This window comes from Schistocerca nitens, chromosome 9 (genome assembly GCF_023898315.1).
Source record: "Schistocerca nitens isolate TAMUIC-IGC-003100 chromosome 9, iqSchNite1.1, whole genome shotgun sequence".
NCBI lineage: Eukaryota > Metazoa > Arthropoda > Insecta > Orthoptera > Acrididae > Schistocerca > Schistocerca nitens.
Window position 1 is genome coordinate 295,406,105 of NC_064622.1, and position 27,209 is coordinate 295,433,313.

General features: G+C 45.3%; 1 protein-coding gene across 1 annotated transcript in view; it reads left to right on the plus strand.

Moving 5' to 3' along the window:
• The window catches only part of LOC126204191 (fibroin heavy chain-like), a 90,904-nt gene extending 64,587 nt beyond the window's left edge, over positions 1-26,317 (plus strand). The window contains exons 2-6 of the mRNA XM_049938593.1: positions 4,382-4,627; positions 6,163-6,529; positions 9,009-9,359; positions 15,032-15,342; positions 23,842-26,317. Of these exons, the coding sequence (XP_049794550.1) occupies positions 4,382-4,627; positions 6,163-6,529; positions 9,009-9,359; positions 15,032-15,342; positions 23,842-24,057 (1,491 nt within the window). The 3' untranslated portion in view covers positions 24,058-26,317. The remainder of the gene's footprint in view (positions 1-4,381; positions 4,628-6,162; positions 6,530-9,008; positions 9,360-15,031; positions 15,343-23,841) is intronic.
• The last annotated feature ends 892 nt before the right edge of the window (positions 26,318-27,209 follow it).

Sequence of the window (27,209 nt, forward strand, 5' to 3'; positions counted from 1 at the left end):
CCATTCTTCCTCAAGAGTCGAGACCAGAGAAGGTAGCGGTGTTAGACACTGGGGTCTGGAGCAAGGTCAACATCCTGCCTCCTCCCGAAGGTGTTCCATTGGGTTCAGGTAGGAATTTTGGGCAGGCCAGTCCATTTCAGGGATGTTACTGTCCACATACTGCCCCACGGACACTGTTTCATGACAGGTACGCTGTCTTCCTGATACAAACAATAATCGTCTCCGAACTGCTTCTCTACTGCAAGCAGTACACCGTGCTTTAAAATGTGTTCGTATCCTTCCTGATTTAGCGTTTTCTTAAGCGCAATAATGGGATCACAACCTAACTACGAGAAACACCGCCATACCGTAACACAATGCATACCTCACTACTGATACTACACATGGTGCAGGTAGCGTTCTCAAGGAATTCACCAAACCCAAACCCTTCCATCGGATTACCACAGGGTATAGCGTGATTTATCACTGCAAAGCACGAGTTTCCAATCATCCAGTGTCCAGTTATGTCGCTCTATACACCAGCTCTGATTACAGAATGTACGACTTCTGACGAGCTGTTGCACCACTCTACCACATTCTCTTTAACATAGCTGTTGCACCACTCTACCACATTCTCTTTAACATATTCTTTAATGCACACTCGTTGTGCTAGCTGATCCGCTGGTAGCACTTTAGAAGTCACAGGTAATTCCTTTCGCTCATTTCGTGCCATCATTTTTTACAGCCACCCTCTCCACTGCTAGACGGTCCCTGTCCGCCAGTGCAGTAGGACTGCCAGGTGTTGATTTAGCTGAGCTTCTTCCTTCGTGTTTCCACTTCACAGTCACATTACCAACAGTCGATTTAGACAGCTGTAGACTGATTGAAATGTGCCTGATGGATTTGTTACTCAGGAGCTTTCCAATAACTACTCCAAGTTCGAAGTTACTGAACTCTGCTGCCCGGCCCATTTTGGTATTACCGCTACTCTACTGGCAACAAAGTACTACTCGCCTCCTTTTATACTGGTAGGTCCACCTGTCGAGACATCTAGAGATCAATTCCGCATTACATCCAAGTGTTCGGATACATTTGATCAGATACTATATATTTTCTTTCCGTTTTCTGCCCTAGAGAAACTTTCCCTTTAGACCACGTAGGTGCATTAGGAAAGGGAGTGGGGGTAGGGCAGTACATCGCAGGCGGTGGTCTGTCATAGGTGCAGAAGACAGGTGGTGTGCGGCGAGCCGGAATGCGGCGGCGAGACTGGAGCGACATTCCAGAGACGCCGACTGTCCACTGTAGGCCGCCGGTGGTCGGCGCACCTGCGTCGTCACCGCCAGCACACGCGCAAATGAATTGAGAAGTTGCGAGGCAAGGCCAATGTGCCCGTTTACTCCCCGCTGACGTGCTGTGGCAGCTGGCTGTCAAGGCCGATTGTCGCTGGGGGTCGAACGGACCGTAAACGATAGCAAAGCTGCCGACGCTCTGCTTCGGGTCACAGCCACGAGGTGGTATCCAAAAGTTCCCGAAGTACGAGGGACGTTACGAAAGTAAGTTTCGTATTTGTTTTTCATATGGAAACGTTATTTCCAAAAACAAATACACCATGGCACCATGAACTACACACCTTGCACTATTTTTCCGACACGGTTGCCACCGACATTGGGACACTTATCGTAGTGTGCAATCAGTTTGAAGAAACCGCTCATGTAAGACTGGACGCCCTACCATGCAAGGAATTGCCGCACAACCTCAGCACTGATTTGCAGATGACATTCCGAAATTGCAGCTTTCAATATAGGGAACAGGTGAAATTCCTATGGGGCAATATCGGGGCTGTAGGGCGGGCGATCCACTCTTTTCCATACGCAGCCACGAATCTGGTCCTGCATGAGCCTTCTGGGGTGTGTGGTATTGCGTTGTCATCCAAGAGCACAACACCTTCACTCAAGAGCCCTCGTCTCTTTCGTCGAATGGTGGGTCTGAGTTTGATGGGCTTGTCGCAGTAGCGTGCCGCATTGCTGGAGAAAAGCCGGCCGCTGGTGGCCGAGCGGTTCTGGCGCTACAGTCTGGAACCGCGCGACCGCTACGGTCGCAGGTTCGAATCCTGCCTCGGGCATGGATGTGTGTGTTGTCCTTAGGTTAGTTAGGTTTAAGTAGTTCAAAGTTCTATGGGACTTATGACCTCAGCAGTTGAGTCCCATAGTGCTCAGAGTCATTTGAACCATTTTTTTGCTGGAGAAAACCGAGGAGAATCACACCTTCCGCGTCCCAGAACACTATGGCCATAACCTTTCCTGTGGAGGATAACAATTTGAATTTTTTTCCCGCTGGTGAAGTGAGATGCTTTCCCCATCATTGGGGGGCCCTTAGATTCTGGGGTAAAGTGCTGCACCCTCGTCTCATCCCCTGTGATGATACCGAAAATGAACTCATTTCCATCTCCCACGTATCGCTTCAAGTGATCAAGGCTGATCTCCATTCTTGCTTCCTTGTGATCTGGGTTCAGGAGGTCTCAACAGCCATCTTGCAGATTCTTTTAGGTAACCCAACACATCGTGGAGCATGTGATGGGCACCGTCAATATGTCTGACACCGTTATGAGCCTGTCTGCTAACACCACTGCTACTGCAGCAATGTTGCTTTCATTCGTTGATGTGGACGGACGCCCACTTCGACTTTTATCCTCCGCACTCTGCCTTCTTTCTCTGAACATGCAACACCAGTGACAAACCATTTGAAGAGACATCATGACCTCTTCACCATACATGGTCTGTAGGCGTGCATAGATGATGAATACATTAGACCCACATGCTCAGTCATATTCGATAATAGTACGCACTTACACTGGTGACAATGTTGTCGGCATGCATCTGTATACCATCATGATTTGTCCTCCAATAGTCTCGGACACTCCGGTCTGCTGCTACTCTCTCTTCTTCGGCGCTTTGCACATGCGTCATTCCTCCCCAGCTGACACCCCTTCCGTTGCTGAATCAACAATGGGTGAGGATTCATATGGCGTTTGTTTGTCACCTAGTGTACCATCCTTTTTTTTTTCAAAAACAAGGACGAAACTTACTTTTGGAACGTCCCTCGCATATTAACTAAAATTGTTACGTCTAATTTAAATCTTGTAGCGCACACACCTTTCAAATTAGCTCCTTTGGAGCGAAAACACAGACCATAAGCTTTCTACCACTTTTTAAATGCATGCAAACGACAGAAGAAGCTAGAATTACTTTACATCTAGATCAATACTTTTCAAGAGACTTTACGGTGTGCGGCAGAGGGAACTTCCGGCATCACTATCAGTTCCCACCCTTCCCTGATCCATAGGCTAGTGGTGTGTGGGGAGGATGGTTGTTGATGAATCTCCGTATGAGCTCTAACACTCTGATTTTGCCGTCGTGCTCATTTCGTGAGATATGTAGGAGAAAGTAATATGCTGCCCGGCCCGACTCTCCTTCTTACACACGCTCTTAGAAATTAAACGGTAAATCTCTCAGTGCTACATAAATTTCTGTCTTGAAGGTTTGCCACTGGAATTTTTAAGCATCCCGGTAATGCTTAGCAAACGATCCCGTGACGAAACAAGCCATTTCTAGTTCGATCTTCTAGGAAGGGTCTCAGGCTAAAAAATAATACTCAAGAATCGCTCGTAGTCTCGCATCTGCTTATAGTACAATTAATTTTACGTGGTCAATCTACTTTAGGTACCTTAGTGTTTCCAGAGGTTTGTCGCCAATAGCGTTATCGATAAGTAACGCGTCTCTTCATCTATTTATACGGAATGTGTAGAGTTTCTTTACGTGCAGAGTCAGCTGAGAGTCTCTGCACGAATTGTAGAATCTTCGCAGCTCTGCCTGCGTACAGTGTTTTAGTGTCGTAGCAGCACCGTTCTGGCGTCAGACGGCCCAATAGGGACAGACCGACCGATGTTTTTGCGAATGGCGTCATTTGCACGGTGTATAGAGGGACACAGGGTAAGCACACCATTCTCTCGGCCAGTGTCGGATTTGCAGACCTGAGAACCGCTATTTCTCATTCAAATAGTTCCTCAGTTGGCATCATGAGGCTGAGTGCACACCGTTCCCGTCTTCCTACCAAAGAGACTATCAGGAATCGAACCCCAGTCAACCAGGTGGCAGTGTCAAGCTGATCACTCAGTTATGGAGGAAGACTCCTATAGACTCAATTGCAGCTTAACACACGACAAGGTGAGCTCGAATGTTCGTCGACTGTGAGCCAAATGGAGACTTTTTCTATGTGGGCAAGATAAACAGTCCCATATAACACACGTCAGCTCTAGCGCATACATCCTGTAGTGTGTGGTAAGCCAGCACTGCTGCTGTGGCTCTGGTGGCGATCGCTGACCTCTGCATCCCGGCTGTTGCAGGTGATGCTCAGCTGCGCCCTGGCGCTGGCCTCGGCCTACTACGACCACGACCTTGCGCACCACACGCACACGACGCAGTGCGGACACCTGCCACTGGCCGCCGCCCCCGCAGTCGCCGCTGTCGCCGCCCCCGCAGTCGCCGCCGTCGCCGCTCCCGCAGTGGCCAGCTACTCGACAGGCTCCTCCTATTCGGCTGGGTCCGCCTACTCCGCCGGCGCAGCCTACTCGGCCGGCGCCGCTCTCAGGGTGAGCTCAGTTCCACTGCACCTCTTCAACGACTCTAGGAGATCCCACCTGACAGATGAGATATCAGTCATCTTCATTATGTACTAACAAGGGAACCTCCCCATCGCACCCCCGTCAGATTTAGTTATAGGTTGGCACATTCGATAGGCCTTGAAAAACTAAACACAGATCAATCGAGAAAACAGGAAGAAGTTGTGTGGAACTATGAAAAAATAAGCAAAATATTCAAACTGAGTAGTCCATGTGCAAGATAAGCAACATCAAGGATAGCACGCCGTGGTCTCGTGGTTAGCGTGAGCAGCTGCGGAATGAGAGGTCCATGGTTCAAGTCTTCCCTCGAGTGAAAAGTTTACTTTACTTACTTTCGCAAAGTTATGATCTGTCCGTTCGTTCATTGACGTCTCTGTTCACTGTAATAAGTTTAGTGTCTGTGTTTTGCGACCGCACCGCGAAACAGTGCGATTAGTAGACGAAAGGACGTGCCTCTCCAATGGGAACCGAAAACATTTGATCGCAAGGTCATAGGTCAACCGATTCCTCCACAGGAAAAGACGTCTGATATATTCTATACGACACTGGTGACGGCATGTGCGTCATATGACAAGAATATGTTGTCGACTCACCGAACTTGTACACTTGGCGAATGGGTAAAAAGATTCTTCTACCTTGCCCAATTTAGGTTTTCTTGTGGATGTAATAAACACTCCCAAAAAAATGATGAAAACATAAGCGTTTGTCACATAATGAAAACATAAGCGTTTGTCACATAAACTGAAAATTAAAAAGTTAAACTTTTCACTCTAGGTAAGTCTTGAACCAAGGACCTCTCGTTCCGCAGCTGCTCACGCTAACCACGAGACTACGGCACCCCTGAGCTTGTTCTTTCCTTTTTGTTGCCTATCTTGCGCATGGACTACTCAGTTTGTATATGTTGCTTATTTTTTCATAGTTCCACACAACTTCTTCCTGTTTTCTCGATTGATCTGTGTTCAGTTTTTCAAGGCCTATCCACTGTGCCAACTTATAACTAAATCTGAGGGGGGTGCGATGGGGAGGTTCCCTTGTAAGTAGAGCTACAGTTCACGTCTCTATTGCCTCGGCAGCACAGCTGTCGTTACTTTGTGTCAGAACCTATTAGAGGCACCTGAAATCTACTTTCCCGTGCTGACAGTGACTGTACTGACATTTGTGTAGTTAGGAGTTAGATAGAGTGATTTCGGATAATGTTCATGAGATCTCCAGAAGGTGATGTTACAAATTTATTGCAATTTCAAGTGTAAAACGAACACCAGCTGCAAATTACAGGACAACCAAGTTCCCAGTCTCTAACTCAGCATCTTTCTGTCTGTCTCTCTCCCCAGCAGCACAGCATAAAGAAAGTGTATGACTGCATCGCCCCAATTAGTTACATAATTATATTCTCACAGCTATGCAAGTAAGACTGTGTAGCAAATAGCCCGAAGGTCCATTAGTGAACATTGTAGTTCTTGCCTTTATTAACCTCCCCTTCTTACCCAATGCACATCTGCACACAGACGGCAGCGCTGGCAGCCCCTGCAGTAGCCTACTCGGCGCCGGCAGTGGCGAGCTACGCAGCACCTGCGGTGGCCGCCTACTCGGCACCGGCAGTGGCCACCTACTCCGCACCGGCTGTGGTGAGTGCGGGCTACTCTGGCTACTCTGGCGCCAGCAGGGCCTATGCGGGATCTGCTGCCACCTCCTACACCTCGGCCATTAAGTCCGTGGTGGCAGCCCCCGCAGTCGCCGCTGCCCCTGTGGTCGCCGCCGCTCCTGTAGTCGCCGCTGCACCTGCCGTCGTCGCCACTGGCTACTCTGGAGGATACTCTGGGGGCTACTCGTCTGGCTACTCTACTGGCTACTCAGGATCGTCTTACAGTTCAGGTGAGCGTGCAGCGACAAGAAAAGTTTTCGTTTGCCGTATTCGAGCTTATACACCAAGGCCTCTGATAAAATTACCCTCTTATTCACATGCAGAACAGCCTGGCAGTCTTGTCTGTGAGCATAGTGGCCTGGACATGTCCAAAAGTGTCCAGAGCCAGTCTTGCACCTGGATTGACTGTCTCCCAATTCTAACAACTCCATTCTGTCACACTCTTTAAGTATTTGGCGGTAATCTAAGAAGCAGGATGGAATGGGACGATTACACAAAATTAATATTAAGGAAGGCGGATGGAAGACTTGGATTTGTTGGAAGCATTCTGGGAAACTTCAGTGCCTCTGTAAAGGAAATCACAAACAAGACACTACTGCTCCAGTGTTTGAAGTCATTATCAAGTAGTCGTGACTACAGACTTCGAACGAATTCAGAGACGAGCTGCTAAGATTGTAACAGCTTTGTATCCTCCATATGAAAGTGTAATAGAAACGCTTTGGAAACTTTAACGGGCATCTTTCGAAGAAATATGACGTTGTTCTCTCAAAACTCTGCTCGGTTAATTTACAGACCCCGTATTCGAAGAAGATTGTGCGACCATTATGCAATCACCACCGAATATCTCGTATACTTATAATGAGAATATGACAGGAGAGATTAGAGGATATGCAGATGTATGTACGAGAGATACAGTATTTTTTTCCGTAGCTTATTACACGAATGAAATAGGAAAGCAAGTCGATAATAATAACTACAAGGTACTATCCAACATGCATTTTAGAGTATGTAGAGTATGTAGGTGTAGTAGCTGACGAGTCACAGATGACTAGTAGAGTCACTTTTTGACGTTCACTGCACACCAGGCATGTCATTCCGTCGATCATCTTCACTGTCTCAACAGTAAAAGAACGTTAGGAGGCTTTTAGAAATATTTACTCAGAATTGCCATGTTTGTGGGAAGGAGAAACCAAATCCCAATCTAACAGGAAAGTAAGAAACAGGTCATGCAACGAACTCACCAAAATTGTAAAAAAATTGCTATGAATAAAGTATGCATTACTAAATGTTTGTTCTTACCACCCCTATATCTGCTTCCCCATTTAGAAAGCCCTCCAAACTGAGTCAGCAGAGAGTGCAGTTGTGTCAGGCCAACCAGATGGTTTCGCCTGTCGCCTAATCGCTATGGACGAATGCTGGGTGTATCACTATGACCCCGAGAGAAAGGAGCAAATCAAACTGTGGAAACACTTGGATTCACACCGGCATCGAGAAAAGTCAAAGAGCAATCATCAGGCAAGGTGATGTTCAAACTGTTTTGGGACTGGCATGGTTTGGAGCTAACAGATTATACTCATAGAGGGCAAACTGTCAGAGCAGCATATCACTGAAGTCTCCTGACGATGTTATGAGTACTACCAAGAAAAATCATCGCAGGATGGCGGACAGGTGTCAAAGGAGGAGGACTGGCGCCATCACAACGTCCCTACCAATTCTGGACAATACACAGTCACACTTGCTTCTTTGGGCTATCAAATTTTGTACCCACCTCACCCCAACCCTCCACCCACACAACATTCTCCTAACAAGCCACTGAATGAATTTTTCCCCTTTCCTCGTATGAAGAATCCATTGAGTGACAGAAGCTTCTGAATTATGACGAGATGATTTTCGAGGAATAACATTTTCTGAACAGCTAAAGTGCCTCTGTCAGGTGATCCATTGTTGGGAGATAAGTGTTGCATTACATTGTGAATATGTGGGGAAGACTGTTAACACCATCGCCAAGCTACATGGGCACAGCTTCAGTTTTTGAGGTGACAGTTAAAAACTTTATGACTGTCGTTGGTAAAGCTACGAGGAGGGAACATTTCACACGGGACTATACTCGGAAGACTAATACGAAAATAAACCGTAAATTAAAACTCATTAATACCATGTATAAAATAAAACAGTTCAAAGTAACAGACTATGTCAGAATTGGAGAGTCAAGGAAGACATAAAAACCATTGTTCAGACATCGGTAATTCTCTCGCCAGTGGGGTGCAGTTGGTTATCGAACGCAACCTTGGATGTCCTGAAGGTGATTTGAAACAAGTGGACAAATAAGACAAATGGAATTAGACGTATTACTTCCGTCATTATATATTATATCATGGTGAGATCTCACACGATGTAACATTGTGTTTGTGGTGTTGATTACGCTGAGACTTCTGCAGCCAAGGTCGTAACTAAGTCATCCGTCATTGGGAAAAATGTTTCGCATTGAAATGTGAATACGTAACGAAGTACACAGTTGGATATTTAGAGGTGATGAAACTTCATGACTACCAATTGTACAGACGCAAGACCTGGATAGGTGGTGGAATAGACACGTTTTTCATCATTTGTTGTTCAGTTTAGCCATCCGATCTGGGGTACTTACCCTGTGAGTCTCAAATAAGAGCGAGAGGTGGTTCTGACACTGAGGGGATCCATCACCTGCTGCAGGGATCAAGTCCGCCGCAGTGATATCCGCCCCCGCAGTCGTCGCCACTGCCGCCCCCGCCATCGCCTACAAGGCCGTCGCCCCCGCAGTCGCTGTGAAGGCGGTCGCCCCGGCAGTGGCCGCCTACTCGGCCGGTGGCTACTCCGGATACTCCGGCTACTCCAGCGGCAGCTCCTACTCCGCAGCACGCCTGGGCGCCGCCGCCAGGTACTCTGCCCCCGCAGTCGCCGTCGCTGCCGCCCCCGCCGTCGCCGTCGCCCCCGCAGTAGCCACCGTCACCGCCCCCGCCTACGCAGCTGGTGGATACGCCGCTGGTGGCTACGCCGCTTCCAGGCTGGCCTCATACTCTGCAGGTATGAAGACACCGAGTACTTTCGCCGCTACATACGTCGCACATTGCATCTTTTTCATTGTTAGGTTCAAGTAAGGTGCTTTTGGCCAGATACGTTTATATGACGTAATGATACTGATTCTAGTATTAATTCAGCCCAAACACCCATGGTAGAGAAAACTGTTCCTCTTCTATAGTTCCTTAATGGTAGCTGATTTGCAGATTTGGACATAAACAGTTGTTAGATAGGGCAGCACTATAACAAGCGATAGTGGAAACACAGTAATAAACAACAAATAATATTTATTAAGAATATGCTACAAACGATACTTAACTTTCATAAAGTTTGATTTGTGCCACTTGATTTTCCAACCTAACACAGTGATATCTAAAATAATTTCGCTGTCTCCCCACAGTCTTTGACCTTGACTCTATAAATTAATTTAATATAGTCGACACTCTGGGTTGGTCCAAGTTCTCCGTAAACAGTGACTAATACGAGGCCTGTTCAGAAAGTAAGCTCCGATTGATTGCCAAATTGAAACCACAGTGAACATCAGAAATGTTTTACTTGTAACAATTAGCTACACCTTTCAGCTACTTCTCTACGTAGTCGCCGTTCTGACTTAGACTTTTGTCATAGCGTTGTACCAACTTTTCAATAGCCTCATCATAGAAGGCAGCCGCCAGTGCTTTCCGCCAATTCTCCACGCTGGCCTACACCTCGTTGTCTGTGTCAAAATGTTGTCTTCAAAGACAGCGGTTCATTTGACCAGAGATGAAACTCAGGGAGAGACAATTGCGGACTGTATTGTGGGTAATCTCACATTTCCATTTGAAAACGATGCAGGAGCATCTTCATTGCCCCTGCAGAATGCGGCTGAGAATTGTCTTGAAGAAGAAACAGCACGACAGTTATGTAATGTTAGCTGCATAGCTTCAGGCGAAATTATTCACCAGGCCCTCGTACTTGGCGGCAGACACTATTTTCTAGACATCTTTACGCACTCACTGCGAGCTCAGATATGAGAAGAGCGACGTGATGCTAACTGGGGTTATACTAGAGACACTACCCAACACATCTGTGCAAAGCTTTATCGGATTTTCATAGTCGTTTCCATTTCGCGACCGATCGGAGCTTACTTTCTGAACGCCCCTCGTAAGTCGGAATGTAGTCTTGAGAGTATTGTACTGAGTTGACTGCACGCACTAAAGAGTGCAGTCTGATTCTTAACTGTGTGAGGGTCTGTTGCACATCGTGTTTTAAGCCAGTCAAAGGAACTGGCGCTGAAGAGGTCCGGTTTTGAGAGTGGCATCTGGAGGCTGCTGCATGAGGTTAAGGAGGACCAGGTGAATGGCTGTGCCTGTGTGTTGGCAGTTTCTCACAGTATTTCTTGTGTGCCTCCTGCTTCGTACACAATATATGGAAACAGGACATTTAAATTTTCTGTGATAGACTTTTTGTATTAGGCGCTTTAGGTGCACTTTTAGCGTAAATAACCGATGAAAATCCGAGCTTTGACAGTACCCGCCAATGTCATCGTCAGGAAAGCTACTGACTGTTGAAGAAATAAATGAATTTCTCAGATGTAACAAATGTAGCAGTGCCCACTGCGATCAAGGATTACATTGGGTCAACGATGAAGTCTCAGACAGCATCTTTGTTCCCATCACGATACGGGACATAATCCTGTGTGGTCACAGGTACACTGCATATATCAAGTAGGTTATCGACATCACTGTGCACACAGTTTAAAAAACACTCCTATACATGTACTAAGCATTCATATTCTTCATCTGGAACATATTATCACAATATTAAATCGAAAATAGTTTCCCACCTTTCAGATCTCACCAAGATTTTCTGGAGCTTGTCCTTAGCTGAAGGCAAAAGATGGGACATCCTCTCCCAAGTATTCCCAACTGGTACTCCCTTTAACCCTCCACCAGTTTGCCTGGTATTTGACTGAAAATTTCTGGCTCTTCAGTGGGTCATTGCTTGCTCAAATAACCCTACTCTACTCTTAGGGGTAGGTGCAGTCTCCAGGTACAAAGTATCCGCCCTACTCACTACTGAATCCCGTATCTCTATCAAGATTCTCCACTCTCGGTCTTATTTTCAGTCATTGATGACTTCCAGTCCTACGAGTCTAAGGGAATTAGAACGTGGTTGAACAATTTTTATTGAGATTTGGGTTTCTGGCTCAGTAGTGGTTGCTGACGTGCAATTCGTATCGATTAGTGAATCAGAATAACAAACTGATTAGGAGCTAGGCGTTTACGAAAGAACTTCCGTAGGAACAAGTAACGAGAAAACAAACTCGGGAGCGCCTTCTGTTTTTTCATCGTTGCCTTGTCGGTCTATAGGCTTCAATTCCGACCACTAAAGTACCTCTTAATTCTTATTTTTCATGTGATTTGTTTCTTTGAGCTCATTATTTTAATACTCAAAAGAATGGACACAGCAAGCAGCGAAAGTGAGTAGAAAGGTGGTGAGGCTGCTACGATTCTGTAAGGCAAACTCAGTAGCACAGGATACAGCAAGAAATACGAGGTTACAGCGAGAAGTACGAAGGAATTGAGTTCCGAATTTCTTTGCTGTTAATGCCGCTGCCACGGACAGCCTGGGCGTGCTGGATTAAAAGGGACCGACAACATCCACACTTTCCATGTTGGTCAGTCTCGTTGCTACTCCTGAGTACATCCTTTATTATATATCGTGATAGAAACCAAGAGGTTGCGAGTGAGGTTTCATCGTAGGCAGCAATGAACACTTTGCTCGTAGTGGTCACTACTGCTCCAGTTATACCTGAGTAATTCCTTTACTTCTTCCTCAGTCAGTTGCTTCTTTTACTATGACAATGATGGATACTGTCGAAAGCTCGTACTTTCATCGATAAGTAACGCTGCTCCTGCATCCAGAACATTTAATACAAATACGACTTTTTTGGCCTAATCCGCAAAATCTCAAACACAAACTCACCTAAAAAATTTAATCATGTATTCTTGTTAGTATACTGTATGCACTTAGTAATTAAAATTTCGTTGTCTTCCATCCTTCCCAGTGTTGCAATGTTATTGGTTGACAGTGTAGAGTTCGTTCAGAACTTCCAGAACCAGGGCTCCCTAGTTATGAATCGGCACAAATCAGTAGAAGTCAGTCGGCTGGTAATATTTTGCGTCTGGCCGTTGCCGACATAGTCAACCCTACAGTACCAAGCTCCTACCACGCCGAAACGGAGAAGTGATGCAACTGTTTTCGAATTGATCCGCTATTTACAGGGGCGAATATAATTACTGACCTAGCGGTTTGAAAGGTATGACAGGCAACGAAATGAAACGAAAGAACAAAATAAAAAGATGTTTCCTTCACAACATCTACTGAACAATCACGTCTGTCATTCTTGTCTGAATCTACTTTCTTAGCATTCTGTATTATGTCGGAATCAAAAAACGCGAAGTTATATCTATTTAAGAATTTAGCAATCCTTTACTAGGAGCCAAATTCGGCAAGTTATCTATTCAAATTAGATGCACGAATCTTATGAGGTAGCGTATAGTGAGACTGTTTAATCATTCATTTTCAGTTCTTATTTAATATTTCCTTACACATCTTCTGCATCTCTCTTAACCCCCTAATTTCCAGCCTGTAACTTATTTTTGAATGGCATAGATTTATCTACCTTTCTTTCCACAATTTTATCGTATTTTTCCTTCAACATTCTTGATCTTGAATAATTATAAGCCCCTTTCTCAGATTTTTTTTCTAACTGCATTAAGAGTCATTATGAACGTTATTAACACTATTAAATCATTGTGTGTGCAACGTTTTATAAGATATTTGACATAATTTACTAAGCGCGAACACAGCGTTACACTGCAAATAACAGCTCTTTTTTCTGTTCAATACGGGACTGCTGCACCAGCGCCAATGAGTGATCTACGAGGGGCGTTTGAAAAGCCCGTGGAAAAATGAAAACTACTTACGTGTTTGGGGTAAACCTTTTTCATTCTTCGACGTAGTCTCCTTTTAGACTTATACACTTCGTCCAACGCTGTTCTAATTTGTTGATCCCTTCCGAATAATAGGAATTCTCCAAGTCTGTTAAATAGCTATTAGTTGCAGCAATCACATCCTCGTTTGAATAAAATCTTTGTCCCGCCAGCCATTTCTTCAAAGTGAGGAACAAATAGTAGTCCGAGGGAGCCAAGTCTGGAGAACAGGGGGGATGTGAAAGGAGTTGGAATCTTATTTCCATTAATTTTGCGATCACAACTGCTGAGGTGTGTGCTGGTGCATTGTCGTGATGGAAAAGGATTTTTTTGCGGTCCAATCGCCGGCGTTTTTCTTGCAGCTCGGTTTTCATACAGTCCAATAACGATGAATAATATGCACCTGTAATAGTTTCCCTTTTCCAGATAGTCGACGAGGATTATCCCTTGCGAATACCAAAGGACAGTCGCCATAACCATTCCGGCCGAAGGACTGGTCTTCGCCTTTTTTGCTGCAGATTCTCCCTTGGTAACCCATTGTTTAGATTGTTCTTTGGTCTCAGGAGTATAGTAATGTATCCATGTTTCATCCACAGTGACGAAACGATGCTTAAAGTCCTGCTGATTCTTCCTGAACAGCTGCAAACCATCCTTCTAACACTTCACACGATTCCGTTTTTGGTCAAGCGTGAGCAATCGCGGAACCCATCTTGCGGATAGCTTTCTGATGTCCAAATGTTTATGCAAAATATTATGTACCCGTTCATTCGAGATGCCCACAGCACTAGCAATCTCACGCACCTTAACTCTTCTGTCATCCATCACCACATCATGGATTTTATCAACGATTTCTGGAGTAGTAACCTCCACAGGGCGTCCAGAACGTTCACCATTTGTGCCCATGTGGCCACTCCGAAAATTTTGAAATCACTTATAAACTGTTCTAATCGAAAGTGCAGAGTCACCTTAATGTTTATCAAGCTTCTCTTTAGTCTCCTGAGGCGTTTTGCCTTTCATAAAGGCATGTTTAATCACCACACGAAATTCTTCTTCGTCCATTGTTTGGAAATCACTGAGCTTCCTTGATTCACACGCATGCCAGACACAAAGAAATAGACCAATATGGCTGAAATTTGGTGTGCGTTCTTTCCAAAGATGCTACTAACTAAACATGACCTCGAACGCGCCGGTGGTGCCATCTATCGGACTTTGCACGGACTTTACAAAAGCCCCTCGTGGTTACTGTTAGACACTTAGACACTCTTTGAAAAGGACAGCGGCTGCGTGTACCTTAACCGTCAAGTAGTGACTGCAAGTACATATATAATGTCAGCACTGCATGACGAAAGGGCGGTCTTTTCCTCGCCCCCCCCCCCCTCCGTCATACACGGTCAAGCCAATTGCCAGGTCATATGCTGGGAGTCAGTCCAAAACACCTTGCTTCCCCTGCTACCCGCACAAACCTGGGAATTCGCACAGAACATTGTCAACAAACAACAGATATACATACAATACCCCAGCGAATGCATAGATGCCCCTGTGTCAGCGAAGTTCATCTGAAGGCTAGTGGAGGAGCCGGATTCCCAATATGCGCCAGTAACTTGATTCCGGAACGCGACTATCGTAACAGCCCTTCACGTGTGGAGGTGCAGTGCCCATCAGCAGCCGACTGTCGGCGTCTGACAGAGCCCGTTTGCGCAGCTTCCAGCCTGAATGCCGCGTCGGCGTACCGCGCGGCGGCGCCGGCCATCGCCGTGCAGAAGTACGTCGCCGCCGCCCCCGTGGTCGCCGCCGCCCCCGCAGTCGGCGTGAGGTACTCGTCCGCCGCGGGCGGCCTGGGCTACGCTTCCAGCGGCTACGCGGCCAGCGGCTACGCCGGCTATTCCGGCCAGGCGGGAGCCGTGCGCTACGCCGCCGCCGCCGCCCCCGCCTACGTCGCCACGGCGCCAGTAGCCGCCGTCGCTAAGGTGCCCGTGGCCGCCGCCGTCGTCAAGCCCATCGTCAAGGAATATGTGAGTACCGTCGCAAGCCTAGCTCTTAATTTGCTCATATACTCGAGTTGTTGCTGTTGTGGTCTTCAGTCCAGAGACTGGTTTGATGCAGCTCTCCATGCTACTCTATTCTGTGCAAGCTTCTTTATCTCCCAGTATCTACTGCAACCTAAAACCTTCAGAATCTGTTTAGCGTATTCATCTCTTGCTCTCCCTCTACGATTTTTACCCTCCACGCTGCCCTGCAATACTAAATTGGTGATCCCTCGATGTCTCAGAATATGCCCTACCAACCTATCCCTTCTTCTAGCCAAGTTGTGCCACAAACTCCTCTTCCCCAATTCTATTCAATACTTCCTCATTAGTTATATGATCTACCCATCTAATCTTCAGCATTCCTCTGTAGCACCACATTTCGAAAGCTTCTATTCTTGTCTAAACTATTTATCGTCCACGTTTCACTTCCATACATGGCTCCACTCCATACAAAAATACTTTCAGAAACGACTTCCTGACACTAAAATCTATACTCGATGTTAACAAATTTCTCTTCTTCAGAAACGCTTTCCTTGCCATTGTCAGTCTACATTTTATATCCTCTTTACTTCGACCATCATCAGTTATTTTGCTCCTCAAATAGGAAAACTCATTTACTACTTTAAGCGCCTCATTTCCTAATCTAATTCCCGCAGCATCACCCGATTTAATTCGACTACATTCCATTATCCTAGTTTTGCTTTTGTTGATGTTCATCTTATATCCTTCTTTCAAGACACTGTCCATTCCGTCCAGCTACTCTTCCAGGTCCTTTGCTGTCTCTGACAGAATTACAATGTCATCGGCGAACCTCAAAGTTTTTATTTCTTCTCTATGGATTTTAATTCCTACTCCTCGAGTATTTACACTAAAAACTTTTCTTGTATCTATTACCTGTTACTATTTACACCGCACAAAATATTTTAGCGCACTGGTCACATTGGAACGCCGTAAATGATGTGGAACAGGCCCCAGGGGGTCGTTGACCCTCCGCCAGTCGGGATGGAGTGGGGTGTATGTGACAGATAATCGTATGTGATCGTTGCACTAAGACAGGTTAATAGGGTGACGTGACAGAATGGCAGAAATGAGCTGTCGCGAATGGACATGTGCCCGTGACCATATCGTGAAGTCGGCCCGATTTGTGGGTGTACCAATGCAGATTGTCCATCGGGTCTACGAGGAAATGTATACTGCTTGCAGTCATGTAACATGGCCGAAGTACAGTTGTCGTGAAAAGAAAAGCGACAGGGGCCACAGACCACTGTCATACCTAGTCACTCACAAACATTTTCAGACTAGACAGGAAATTGTGCTGTCAGTCAACGCAGATCCATCTCAACCAGTTTCGTAATTTGATACGACTGACATTCAGAGTTCAGTATCTCGCAAAAGAACATTTCTCACATTGGCACATGTAGCTACAAATTTTCAATGATCGAAATGACATAGAAATTCGACAGTAGCTGCCTGTAGGCATGCCGTGATGTCTGACGTATCGACATTTTGTTTCTTTGGAAACGATGCAAGGCGTGGAGTGCACCGACGTCCCACTGAAGCGTTTACCACACAGTGTGTGTGGAGGGTGTAGCTCAAGCCAGAGGTGATTCTGTCATGTTGTCCGGACGTTTTTCGTACCATGAATAGACCCTACTTATTCAAGTTACCGTGTACATGAACAAGGTTAGTTCAAAATTCTCGATGGCCAAGTGTTGGTCCTTCTCACTCCCGTGTCCCAGATGACAATAGCTGTGTCCATAGTGTTTTCACACATATGTTCCTCGCTTAGCGAACACAGATACACTAAATAATAAAATGTCGTGTGACTAGGGCCTCCCGTCTGGTAGACCGTTCGCCAGGTGCATGTCTTTCGATTTGACGCCACTTCGGCGAATTTCCGTCGATGGAGATGAGATGATGATTAGGACAACACAACACCCGGTCCCTGATCGGAGAAAATCTCCTATCCAGCCGGGAATCGAACCCGGGTCCTTAGGATTGACATTCTGTCGCGCTGACCACTCAGCTACCGGGGGCGGACACAGATGCACTGGCTCATCTCGACTGGCGAGCTAAATCACTCGAACTGAATAAAAATGTCTTGTACTGTTTACATCAGCGGGACAAACATAGCAGTCAACATCCCAGCAATCTGGTAACTTCGTCCGGATATGCCGGACCTGGCGAGACATGTGGACTCTCTTTATCGCTGAGCTGAGACAATTATGAACACTAGCAGCGATGATGTCTCATGAACGCAACCAGTTTTTGTCTGGTGTGCTTATCCGTTACATCCGTCGAAGTTTTGGGCATTTTCTTTTCAGACATACTTACCACATCTGCTTGCTCCTTGCGATGTTCGACATCCGATTCCCAACCACGATACAATACTCTCTCTTTTTATCCACCGTCCCCACTCTCCTCCTTCGCGAACAATCCAAAGTTGTGATCATAACCCTTCCTCTATCACTTTACTTTGAAACCTTCCTTCCGTGTCGTCGTCGAAGCTTCCATGTCGTCGCACGAAGTCTCAGTGGCGGTCGCCGCCAAACTCGAGGGATGTGTGGCGCGCGGGACAAATAACGCGACGTATTGCCCCACAGGTTTACTCGGGAACACTTATAACTGTATTTCGATTACTCCTCTCCACTTCTACGCTACCAAAGTAGTCTGAAAGAATGGTCGTCAGCCTCATTTCGATACGCGGGGCAGGGTTAAAACTGCCAATCAGTATCACTCATAAATACTCTGACATTCTGACTACTTTCAAAAACCTCTCAGATCTGACCACAAAAAAAGGAAAACGAGCACTGTAAACACTCATTACACCACCCCTAACTCGTTTCCACCGACAATATCCTCCGTAAACAAATATGCTAACAGTCTAAAGTCAAAAAGGAAAAAAAGACTCACTCAAAAACGCCACACTCTAGTTTTCATGGGGACAAAAGGAATTTACTCGTATTATCTTCTATCAGACCTTGCCAAATCCGCGTCATTCATTAAACACATCCATTTAGATAACTGCCCCACTCCTTACTACGTAGCCTCTTCCCACGTATTCCTACACTTGCCTGGAAAATGAGCGGATGGCTAAACCAGGCCCGCGCACAGAGATACTCGTGCGAAATCTTTCAGTACTAATCGCGCCGGCAGAACAACTTTAGTAATCACTGAGAATCAGCAATCCTGAAACGTCACCCCTGCACCACAGGGCCCACGGCTAAGTTCTTGCACCCCTGAGGACCGCCATCCAGCCCCGACTTCCACGAGCTCCAAAAGACTTTCACGAAATTGCTTTAACATCAAGGCTATTGAGCCAGTCAGCCTCAGAATGAAAACGCATTTGCTATTCCCATTAATAATATTTCTCTGGGAGGTACTGCACCGTGCCAGAAATTTTCAAAGGTTCATCTCCAAGATGTGCAGGAAAACACCCTCCATGATGGAAAGTCGCAAACCCTTATGTCAGCCTAGTATGTCCGGCTCATTTAGGAGTACGGAGAGTCTGGCGCACTATCTCTGGACTGGACAAGGTTATCTTCCCATGGACGTCACAAACTACTTCTGCCTACCACAATAGCCACACGAAGAGCTCAAGTATGTGGCTGAGAATCTATCGGAGGCAAATCCACAGAAAACTCTCAACCGGTTGGGCCCGTTAGCAGGGAGATGTGTAAAACAACTTAAGCCAGATGCACGTCTTAGAAGATGGAATGAAGTGCCTCCAGATCTACAGTGATGGTGATAATTTTTTATGGCAGTGAGAGGACTTCTCAGCCTCTTAGAAGTGGCTGATGGCGACGATGCCGGCCGCTGTGACCGAGCGTTTCTAAGCATTTCAGTCCGGATCCGCGCTGCTACTACGGTCGCAGGTTCGAATCCTGCCTCGGGCATGGCTGTGTGTGATGTCCTTAGGTTTGTTAGGTTTAAGTAGTTCTAAGTCTAGGGGACTGATACCGAGCGAGGTGGCGCAGTGGTTAGCACACTGGACTCGCATTCGGGAGGACGACGGTTCAATCCTGTCTCCAGCCATCTGATTTAGGTTTTCCGTGATTTCCCTAAATCGTTTCAGGCAAATGCCGGGATGGTTACTTTGAAAGGGCACGGCCGATTTCCTTCCCCATCCTTCCCTAACCCGAGCTTGCGCTCCGTCTCTAATGACCTCGTTGTCGACGGGACGTTGATCACTAACCTCCTCCTCTAGGGGATTGATGACCTCAGATGTCAAGTCCCATAGTGCTTAGCGCCATTTGAACAATTTTTTATGGCGACGATGGTGCTGACGCTGGTATTCAGAGAATTCACACTGTAGAAGACACATATCAACCAGATGAGATCAAATTCTGGTGCTGACAGGCCGCTACGTACCTGCATGGGTGTCTGCTTGCAGTGCTGCTCATAGCTGCTAAAAACGGCGAGATAGAGGAGTAATACAGTTAAAATGATTCAGACCATACCACAGACGTACGTCTGGGTTAAGGTTGAAGGAGAAGGGGGAGAGAAGGGTCTTGTGTGCAGAAAAATACGTAGGAAACTTGATTATGTTAACTAAACCATTGGGAGAGCGCTAAATTTCAAGGCGCATCATCTTTGTTGAAAAAAATCGCTCTCCAAAGGGTCGAGAATCATTTTGAGTCTCTAGAAACACGGAGTTGCAGTAATTCTAAGACACTGAGAAAAAATCGTATCCATCATTCCAACACCATTCTATTTCAACTGCTTGCCTGATAAATACAGTGACCTCAGGGCAAATCCCGATAGGGACAATGCTCTAAAATTATCAGTTCAAAGTAGTCCCACATTGAGGAACTGAACGTAGACGTGTAGATGCAGGAATCCTGTATCGCCGTTCTAGACGAAGTCCAAGAGGAGGTGGTTTGCCGTTGCCTTCCTCCAACATTTTACGAGGTGCCAAATGTATACCTGTGTCGTGTGGGCGACTGTACAGTGTAGTGTTGCGTCCGTGTTGTTGTGGATGAGGGGACAGTAGAGTGTGAAACCCAGTGCCAGCACATAACCTAATCCTCTCCAGTAGCACCAAGTGGGCCGCCGAACTTAACGTCCTCACCGTCAAAGATGTCACGTGAGCTCGCTTCCTGGGGCTCTGCGAGGCAGTATGGAATTTAATCCAAGACTTTGGCGCAAATAGTGGTGATCAGGAACTTAACGTCACCATCTCCTCTCCCCTTCCCAGCCAAATAAAAGCAGTGAAAATTTTCTCCCACCAGGGTTCTAATCGGTTCACCTCCGAGTCGAACGTCACTGCACAGGCCTGCGTGAGCGACCTCGGCAATGGAGGCGGGTTCTAAAAAGTACCAGAAAAATGAAATATCAAGGCACCTGCATGTGTACCCTTTTCAAGGTCGCAGCACTATTACACGATCGTCAGAGAAAGAAAAAGAACTGTGGACTGATGCCGAAAGCAATAACTTGCCTTTACTTCGGTAAAACCTGTAGGAAATAGCTAATGAGTTTTCCGAAAGACAGTGAATTGTAAGGGATGAAGCGTCACTGATGAAATCGAGTCAGCCCTCTACACTACAGGAAACGGAGAATAAAGCTTCGGTTTCTGAACGGGATTTTAAGTAACTACACAATTTAAGGAATTCTCGCAAATGAATACGCAGCTGGAGCATGAGAGCACGAGATCTGTCATAATCCAACAGCAAGTTAGTTCCTTAGAAAATAATCCAATCTTGGGCAGCTTGCTTTATCGAATCGTTCTGTAAAACAACATCATAGTTCAGGTTTCCATGTCCGATCATGTCTTTGTCGTCTTATTCTGCCGGCCTTAAAAAAAAAAAAACAGCCCTGCGCAACTTTGTTCGCCCGATCATACAGAAATGGACGGCGCGTGTTCTTTTCAATTTACACCGGGCATAATTCTCATAATCCGACGCGGCCAGTTGTAAAGCAGAAATATGGCTCACTAAACGTAGAAAAAGCCAGAGCGCCGCTCCAGCAGCACACATTTGTTTGGAAGAGGAGGCCGCCGCTCTTTGAACGCGCGTAATAAACATCCAGAAGAGCCGGACGGCCGCTATTTCAAAGGGCGCGCGATGGCACGGGCTCTGCCGCAGTAATTAAGAGCTCCATTTAAAAACTGTAAATAACACAGCAGTTGCGCTGCAGAGGCACGGTCCACAAGTCGTGAGGGAATATCACCCGTGATTCATAGCTCTGTCCGTCTCACCTAACACCCCACTAGCTACCAGATTAACTCGCTCCCCTGTCGTCCGGGCATCGTACTGATACAGCATTTTCAGGATTTACGTTGTTGCCATCACAGAACGTATTCAGGTAGTCAAAGAGATCAAATATACAAACCTTAGCGACATAATAATCGTATCAAAATTAAATTCCTCGAACAATTGAGAACTTGTTTGTAGCTTTGGATGAGCACCTCAACTGAGCAGAAAATAATTTCATGAATGTACGAAGATATTCGCTTATCTCTATGCCCTCCATAAGTTTCGAAATATATTTTCATATGGCGAGAGACGTAAACTAGAGCAAGCACTCGTGATCGAAAACGGCACGAGTAGCGAAAACTCTACACTGTTAGAACTCACCATGAATGTTTGTATGCGCTGCTTCTACAATGTTGTCATGTTCGACGAGTTACGCTTTCTTCTCTTTTCGACAAATCGCTTCCTTTTCCCTGTCTATATTACCTGTTCTATCACGTTACTCAACCTCTTCCTATCTCCCTTGGCTCACATCTTTTGTTGCTCTCATTTCTAATCTACTCCTATACATATATTTCTCAGCCACTTCCTTCCCAGAATAGTCATGGATCTCAAACGCTCCACCTAACGTGATACCCATACCCACCTGCTCGGCTGCTTGTCCATACCTTACAGCCACTTCTCTTCCAAATTATCCATCACCAAGGCGCTTCCTTTCTTATATTGCAGCATTTACTCTGCTAGTTATCTGATTTACCGATATAATTTTAAAACAACAGCTCACTTCAGTCACCACTCAAAACACATGTCATAATTTTACAACCATTTTAGTACTTTTCAATTGTGTATATACTTTATTCTTTTTAAAATAATGTAGTTCCATGTTTTGTTATTTTTCTCTTATATTATTTTAGCTACTGAGAGAATAGCCTCCTGTAAAGAGGTTATAGGACTAAAAAAAATAAAAATAACACCAAGGGTAATTGAATGTGGTCGAAATTACATCAGGCGATACACAGGAAACTGGACTAGGAAATATGCTGCAGAATAACTGACGACAACCGATTTAGAATTTATATACATTTGGCAAGTAATCAGAACAGTGTTTCTGAAAAACACAAAATTGTTAACAACTAATATAAAGTTAAGTGGCAGGAAGTTTTTCCTGAGGTTCTTTGTCTGCAGTGAAGCCTTCTCCCGAAATGAAATGTTTACGATAAAGATTTCAGGCAAGGGTACAATAGAAGCTTTTCAAAATGTGGTGTAACAGAACAAAACAGTAGACCATATGGGTCTATGCCATAACTAACGACGAGGTATTATATTAGACATATGGTTCTATGCTATAACTAACGACGAGGTATTATTTAGACATATGGGTCTATGCTATAACTAACGACGAGGAATTATATTAGACTGGGGAGAAAAAAATTATGGCACACTTGGACAAAAAAAAAAGAAGGGACCGGCTGATAAGACACATTCTGAGACATCAAGGAATGATCACTTTGGTAATGGAGACAAGTGTGGGGGAAAATGGAAATGAGCGTTTGACGTCATTGGCCGGGAGGTCCTTACGGGGCAGGTCCGGCCGCTTTGGCGAAGGTCTTATTATATTCGGCGCCACACTGGGATGGGGATGAAATGATGATGAAGACAATACAACACCCAGTCCCTGAGCGGAGACAATCCCTGGCCCAGCCGGGAATCGAACCCGGGCCCGTAGGACGCAAACCGTCACGCTGATCATCAGCTATCGGGGGGGACCAGTGTCGGGGAATTACAGTTGCAGGGGGAGACCAATACAGTAAGCAGGTCAAGTGGATATAGGCTGCAATAGTTCTACAGAGATGAATGGCTTCCAGGGGATAGGCTAGCGTGGAGAGCTGCATCAAACCAGTCTTTGGACTGAAGACCACGACGATTAGCAGGCAGAGAGAGAATTCTTACTACTGACAAACGGAAAAAGTACACAATAGTACCTTCCCACACCTTATTTTCCTTCCAGTATTCAAAACATCGTTTTTCTACCCTGTCTTCCCCAGCAGCAACTGTGCACACACAGCAGTTTGACTCACCCTCGTCGGCCGGTGTGGCCGAGCGGTTCTAGGCGCTACAGTCTGGAACCGCGCGACTGCTACGGTCGCAGGTTCGAATCCTGCCTCGGGCATGGGTGTGTAGGTTTAAGTAGTTGTAAGTTCTAGGGGACAGATGCCCTCAGAAGTTAAGTCCCATTGTGCTCACAGCCATTTGAACCATTTGGCTCACCCTCCCACTTGCACTCTGCCCGCAGGACGACCACCCCCGTTACGCGTTCGAGTACAGCGTGCACGACGCCCACACCGGGGACATCAAGCACCAGTGGGAGCAGCGCGACGGAGACGTCGTGAAGGGACAGTACTCGCTGGTCGAGCCCGACGGCTCGGTCCGCACCGTGGACTACGTCGCCGACTGGGAGACCGGCTTCCACGCCACGGTCCACAAGGACAGGCCACAGGCGCACCCCTAAGTTCGCTGCCAGATGACCACGAGCCTCGCTCACCCTCTCTGGTCACGTGTCTTCCACAGCCGTGCACGTCATGTTCAGAGCAGATTCTCCGTTGTTCCATTCCTCTCTCCCAATTCCCGGTGGATTTTTGACCAGGAGGCTTTCTCGTGTCTAAATCAAGTCTGACACCCCGAACCTTCTTTCTGTCCACCTTCGGTTGTCCAAAATCTCGAGGCAGCTCTCGCCTGGCCGGCCTCTTTTCGTGGCATCGATTTATCACATCTCGGTCTACAAGTTGTCCGTAAGGCCAGATTCCAGGTGCACAAATGGCTCTAAAAGTATTCACGATCATTCGTTGCCTGCATGGTGCAAAATACCTGTAGATAGCAGCCTGGAAATAATTCGCGAATGTTACCCCAGATAAAAAAAGTTCCTTCGTATCAACTAAGCCACTAACCTCGCGCCATGAAATATTTCTGCTATATCCAAAACGGCAATTTTTTTTTCTTTCGGCTATAATCATTATTTTCCACTACTATGCCATTTTCAAGCGATAGTTGACGTGCGTGAGGATTAGCCACCAAACAGTCCAGCCATCAGCATATACCGGACAAGCGTGAAACTTTGGACAAGTAGTCGTGCGAACAAGTGGTGTACAAAACGTTTAAAAGTAATGGCAGAAATAGAGCACTGCACACTGCAAGCCAACTGTAATAAATTAACTTGTAGCAGCTATCACCAGTAACGACATCAATAACAGAGTGCACATTGAGTCATTGTTTTCGATCGTGTCAACACGAAAACTGTTTGAAAATGGTATAATAGCAGAAATTGGACGATAATGGAAATGTTTCAGAAATTTTGCACGACTGTGGTATGTGCCCGAAAAAATGTAATTTCCGTTATCGTTACTCCCAGAACATTTAGAATGCGATTTCCGTACTTTTCGGGTTCTGTAAATAACGCATACTTAACTTTAAAAAGTACCGTACAGAGAGGGAAGCAGCGAAGCAACACAAAATATAATGCGTTCCGCTGTAACTTGTTTATCAGTGCTCACAAGCGTGAAACCTTTGACATGCTATTCAATGCAGGAAAGAGAAATGTGTAAATAACTATGACTGTAATGTTGAAGTGGCGTTCTGCCTTCTTTGGATGTGTTACCTCTAACCTCTCAGCGAGTTCGAATGTATATACACCCCTTGTTTCGAACCGCCTTTCTCATTTCTTGAGCACTTTGTACTATTTTCTTGCCCCACATACTGTTTATAATCAGAGGCTGTAAATTATGTGAGCTTCTGCCACACAAAGTAAAAGCTGATTCTCAGCATTATTATTACCCCACAATTCTCCACATTTCTAACGTCGTGGGAAAGATGTTCGCATGTTGGGAACTTGGCTTCATTTCACGATAAAGAACATCTTCACTTTTCACAGAGCGTGCTTTATTTTGCTGAGAGAAACCTTTACTGTGAGGTACAAGATGGGTGCACAAGAGAATATGTAAAAATCTCATTATGAGATTCTCTCTTCCTATAGCCTCGGGAGGTAGCAAACGAGAAATTTTTTGCTATAGGAATGTAGATTACCAGTCTGCCAATGCTTTTTGTCTTGAAATCTTCATTATTTCCACAAACTCTTCACAGAAATTTCCCCTATTCAGCACTATTCACCTCACAATTCCCGCATATCTTCCGTTGCAAACGGTTTGTGGGTCTTCCTTTTGAGCAGAGAACGAACCTAAAGATTCAACATACAGTCTAAATCATATCATTGTATTACATGTATATATTTATATTCACTTCATTATTTTCTGGACTACGTTTTGCGTCATCAGACATCAAGAATAATGTCCTAGACAGTATTATATTTTTCTCGGCTGCAGAAAATATTTCTCTGCAGCGTTTTCCGAGAACTGCCGCATAGTATAGAGCTCGCTGTCAGCTTAAAGCCAGCTAATAGTATCGCTGCATTTCATTCGAGGTGTATTTGGTCGATGGAAGATACTTTATGTTTAGTAAGTGGTTCTTTTCTTAGCAGGAAGTTCGAAGCGCTAGTCCTAATTTTTGTATATACTGTGCTCTTATCGCTTTCACGTGCAATCCAAATACATTTATATACCCATACACAGAGTACATTCATATATCAATTTTACTCACACTGGTGTTGTTCCAGGATGTGCACATATCATTTTCTATCGTATGTAGTTTTTTTATACCATGGTGCTGTTCATTAGCGATATCATTTGTAAGTAATAATTCAGCTTCACAGCAAACAAGCTTGTAACACAATATGCTTGTATAATAAGTACAATTTGAAATGTAAATGACATAACTGTACATATTATGTATACTTATATAAATGTATGTAAGTACATGCGTCAAATAAATTTTTGAAATGATATTGTTTTATTTCTTCTCTACCCTCGCGTCGATTACCGTACTTTTTCGAGAATGATTTATCTTGTATCAGAATAAATAGAAGGGCTCTGTGACAAGCACACACAGATAACAAACATTACACTGAAGCTGTAATCACATTTTTCAGTTAAGAAGATTCCTAACATTCTCTTTCCTACTCCTGAAGACGATCGCATAAGCCACGAGCTTTTCAGGACTGTAGTGAATTCTTGAAGGAGTACCTCTTCGAGTATCCCAGACACAAAACATGGAATGTTCTTTAGTTGTTGCATACAGCGAAAACTGTAATAAGAAAAGGCATTAAAATGTCTATTTGTAAGAGCATTATAAAAAATTAATAACTCTGACAAGAGAGTTACTTCTTTGGAATATAATTGGACGAGGTGAGAAGATATAGTGCAAGATTAGACACTGTACTGTCAATTATAATTCAGGAACTCTAAATATTAGCGGAAATTATTTCATGGATGCGTACTCAAATGGAAAAATTTTAATTTAAAGGTTTCTCAAGAATACAAATTAGATGCACGTTGATACTCTGTACTCCAGATCTTTCTATTACTGGTAGTAAATTAGGAAACTCAAGCATATTTTTAAATAAAAGTATCTTCAAAGTAACAGACAGTTTTCTTTTGAAAGCCATACGAATGGAAATTTTCAAATTACACTTTGCTATAGTGATCAGTACAAGGGAGGCAGCTTTCTAGAGGCTGCCTTTCGTTCTGCAGCTTTGACAAGCTCGTTAGGAAATAA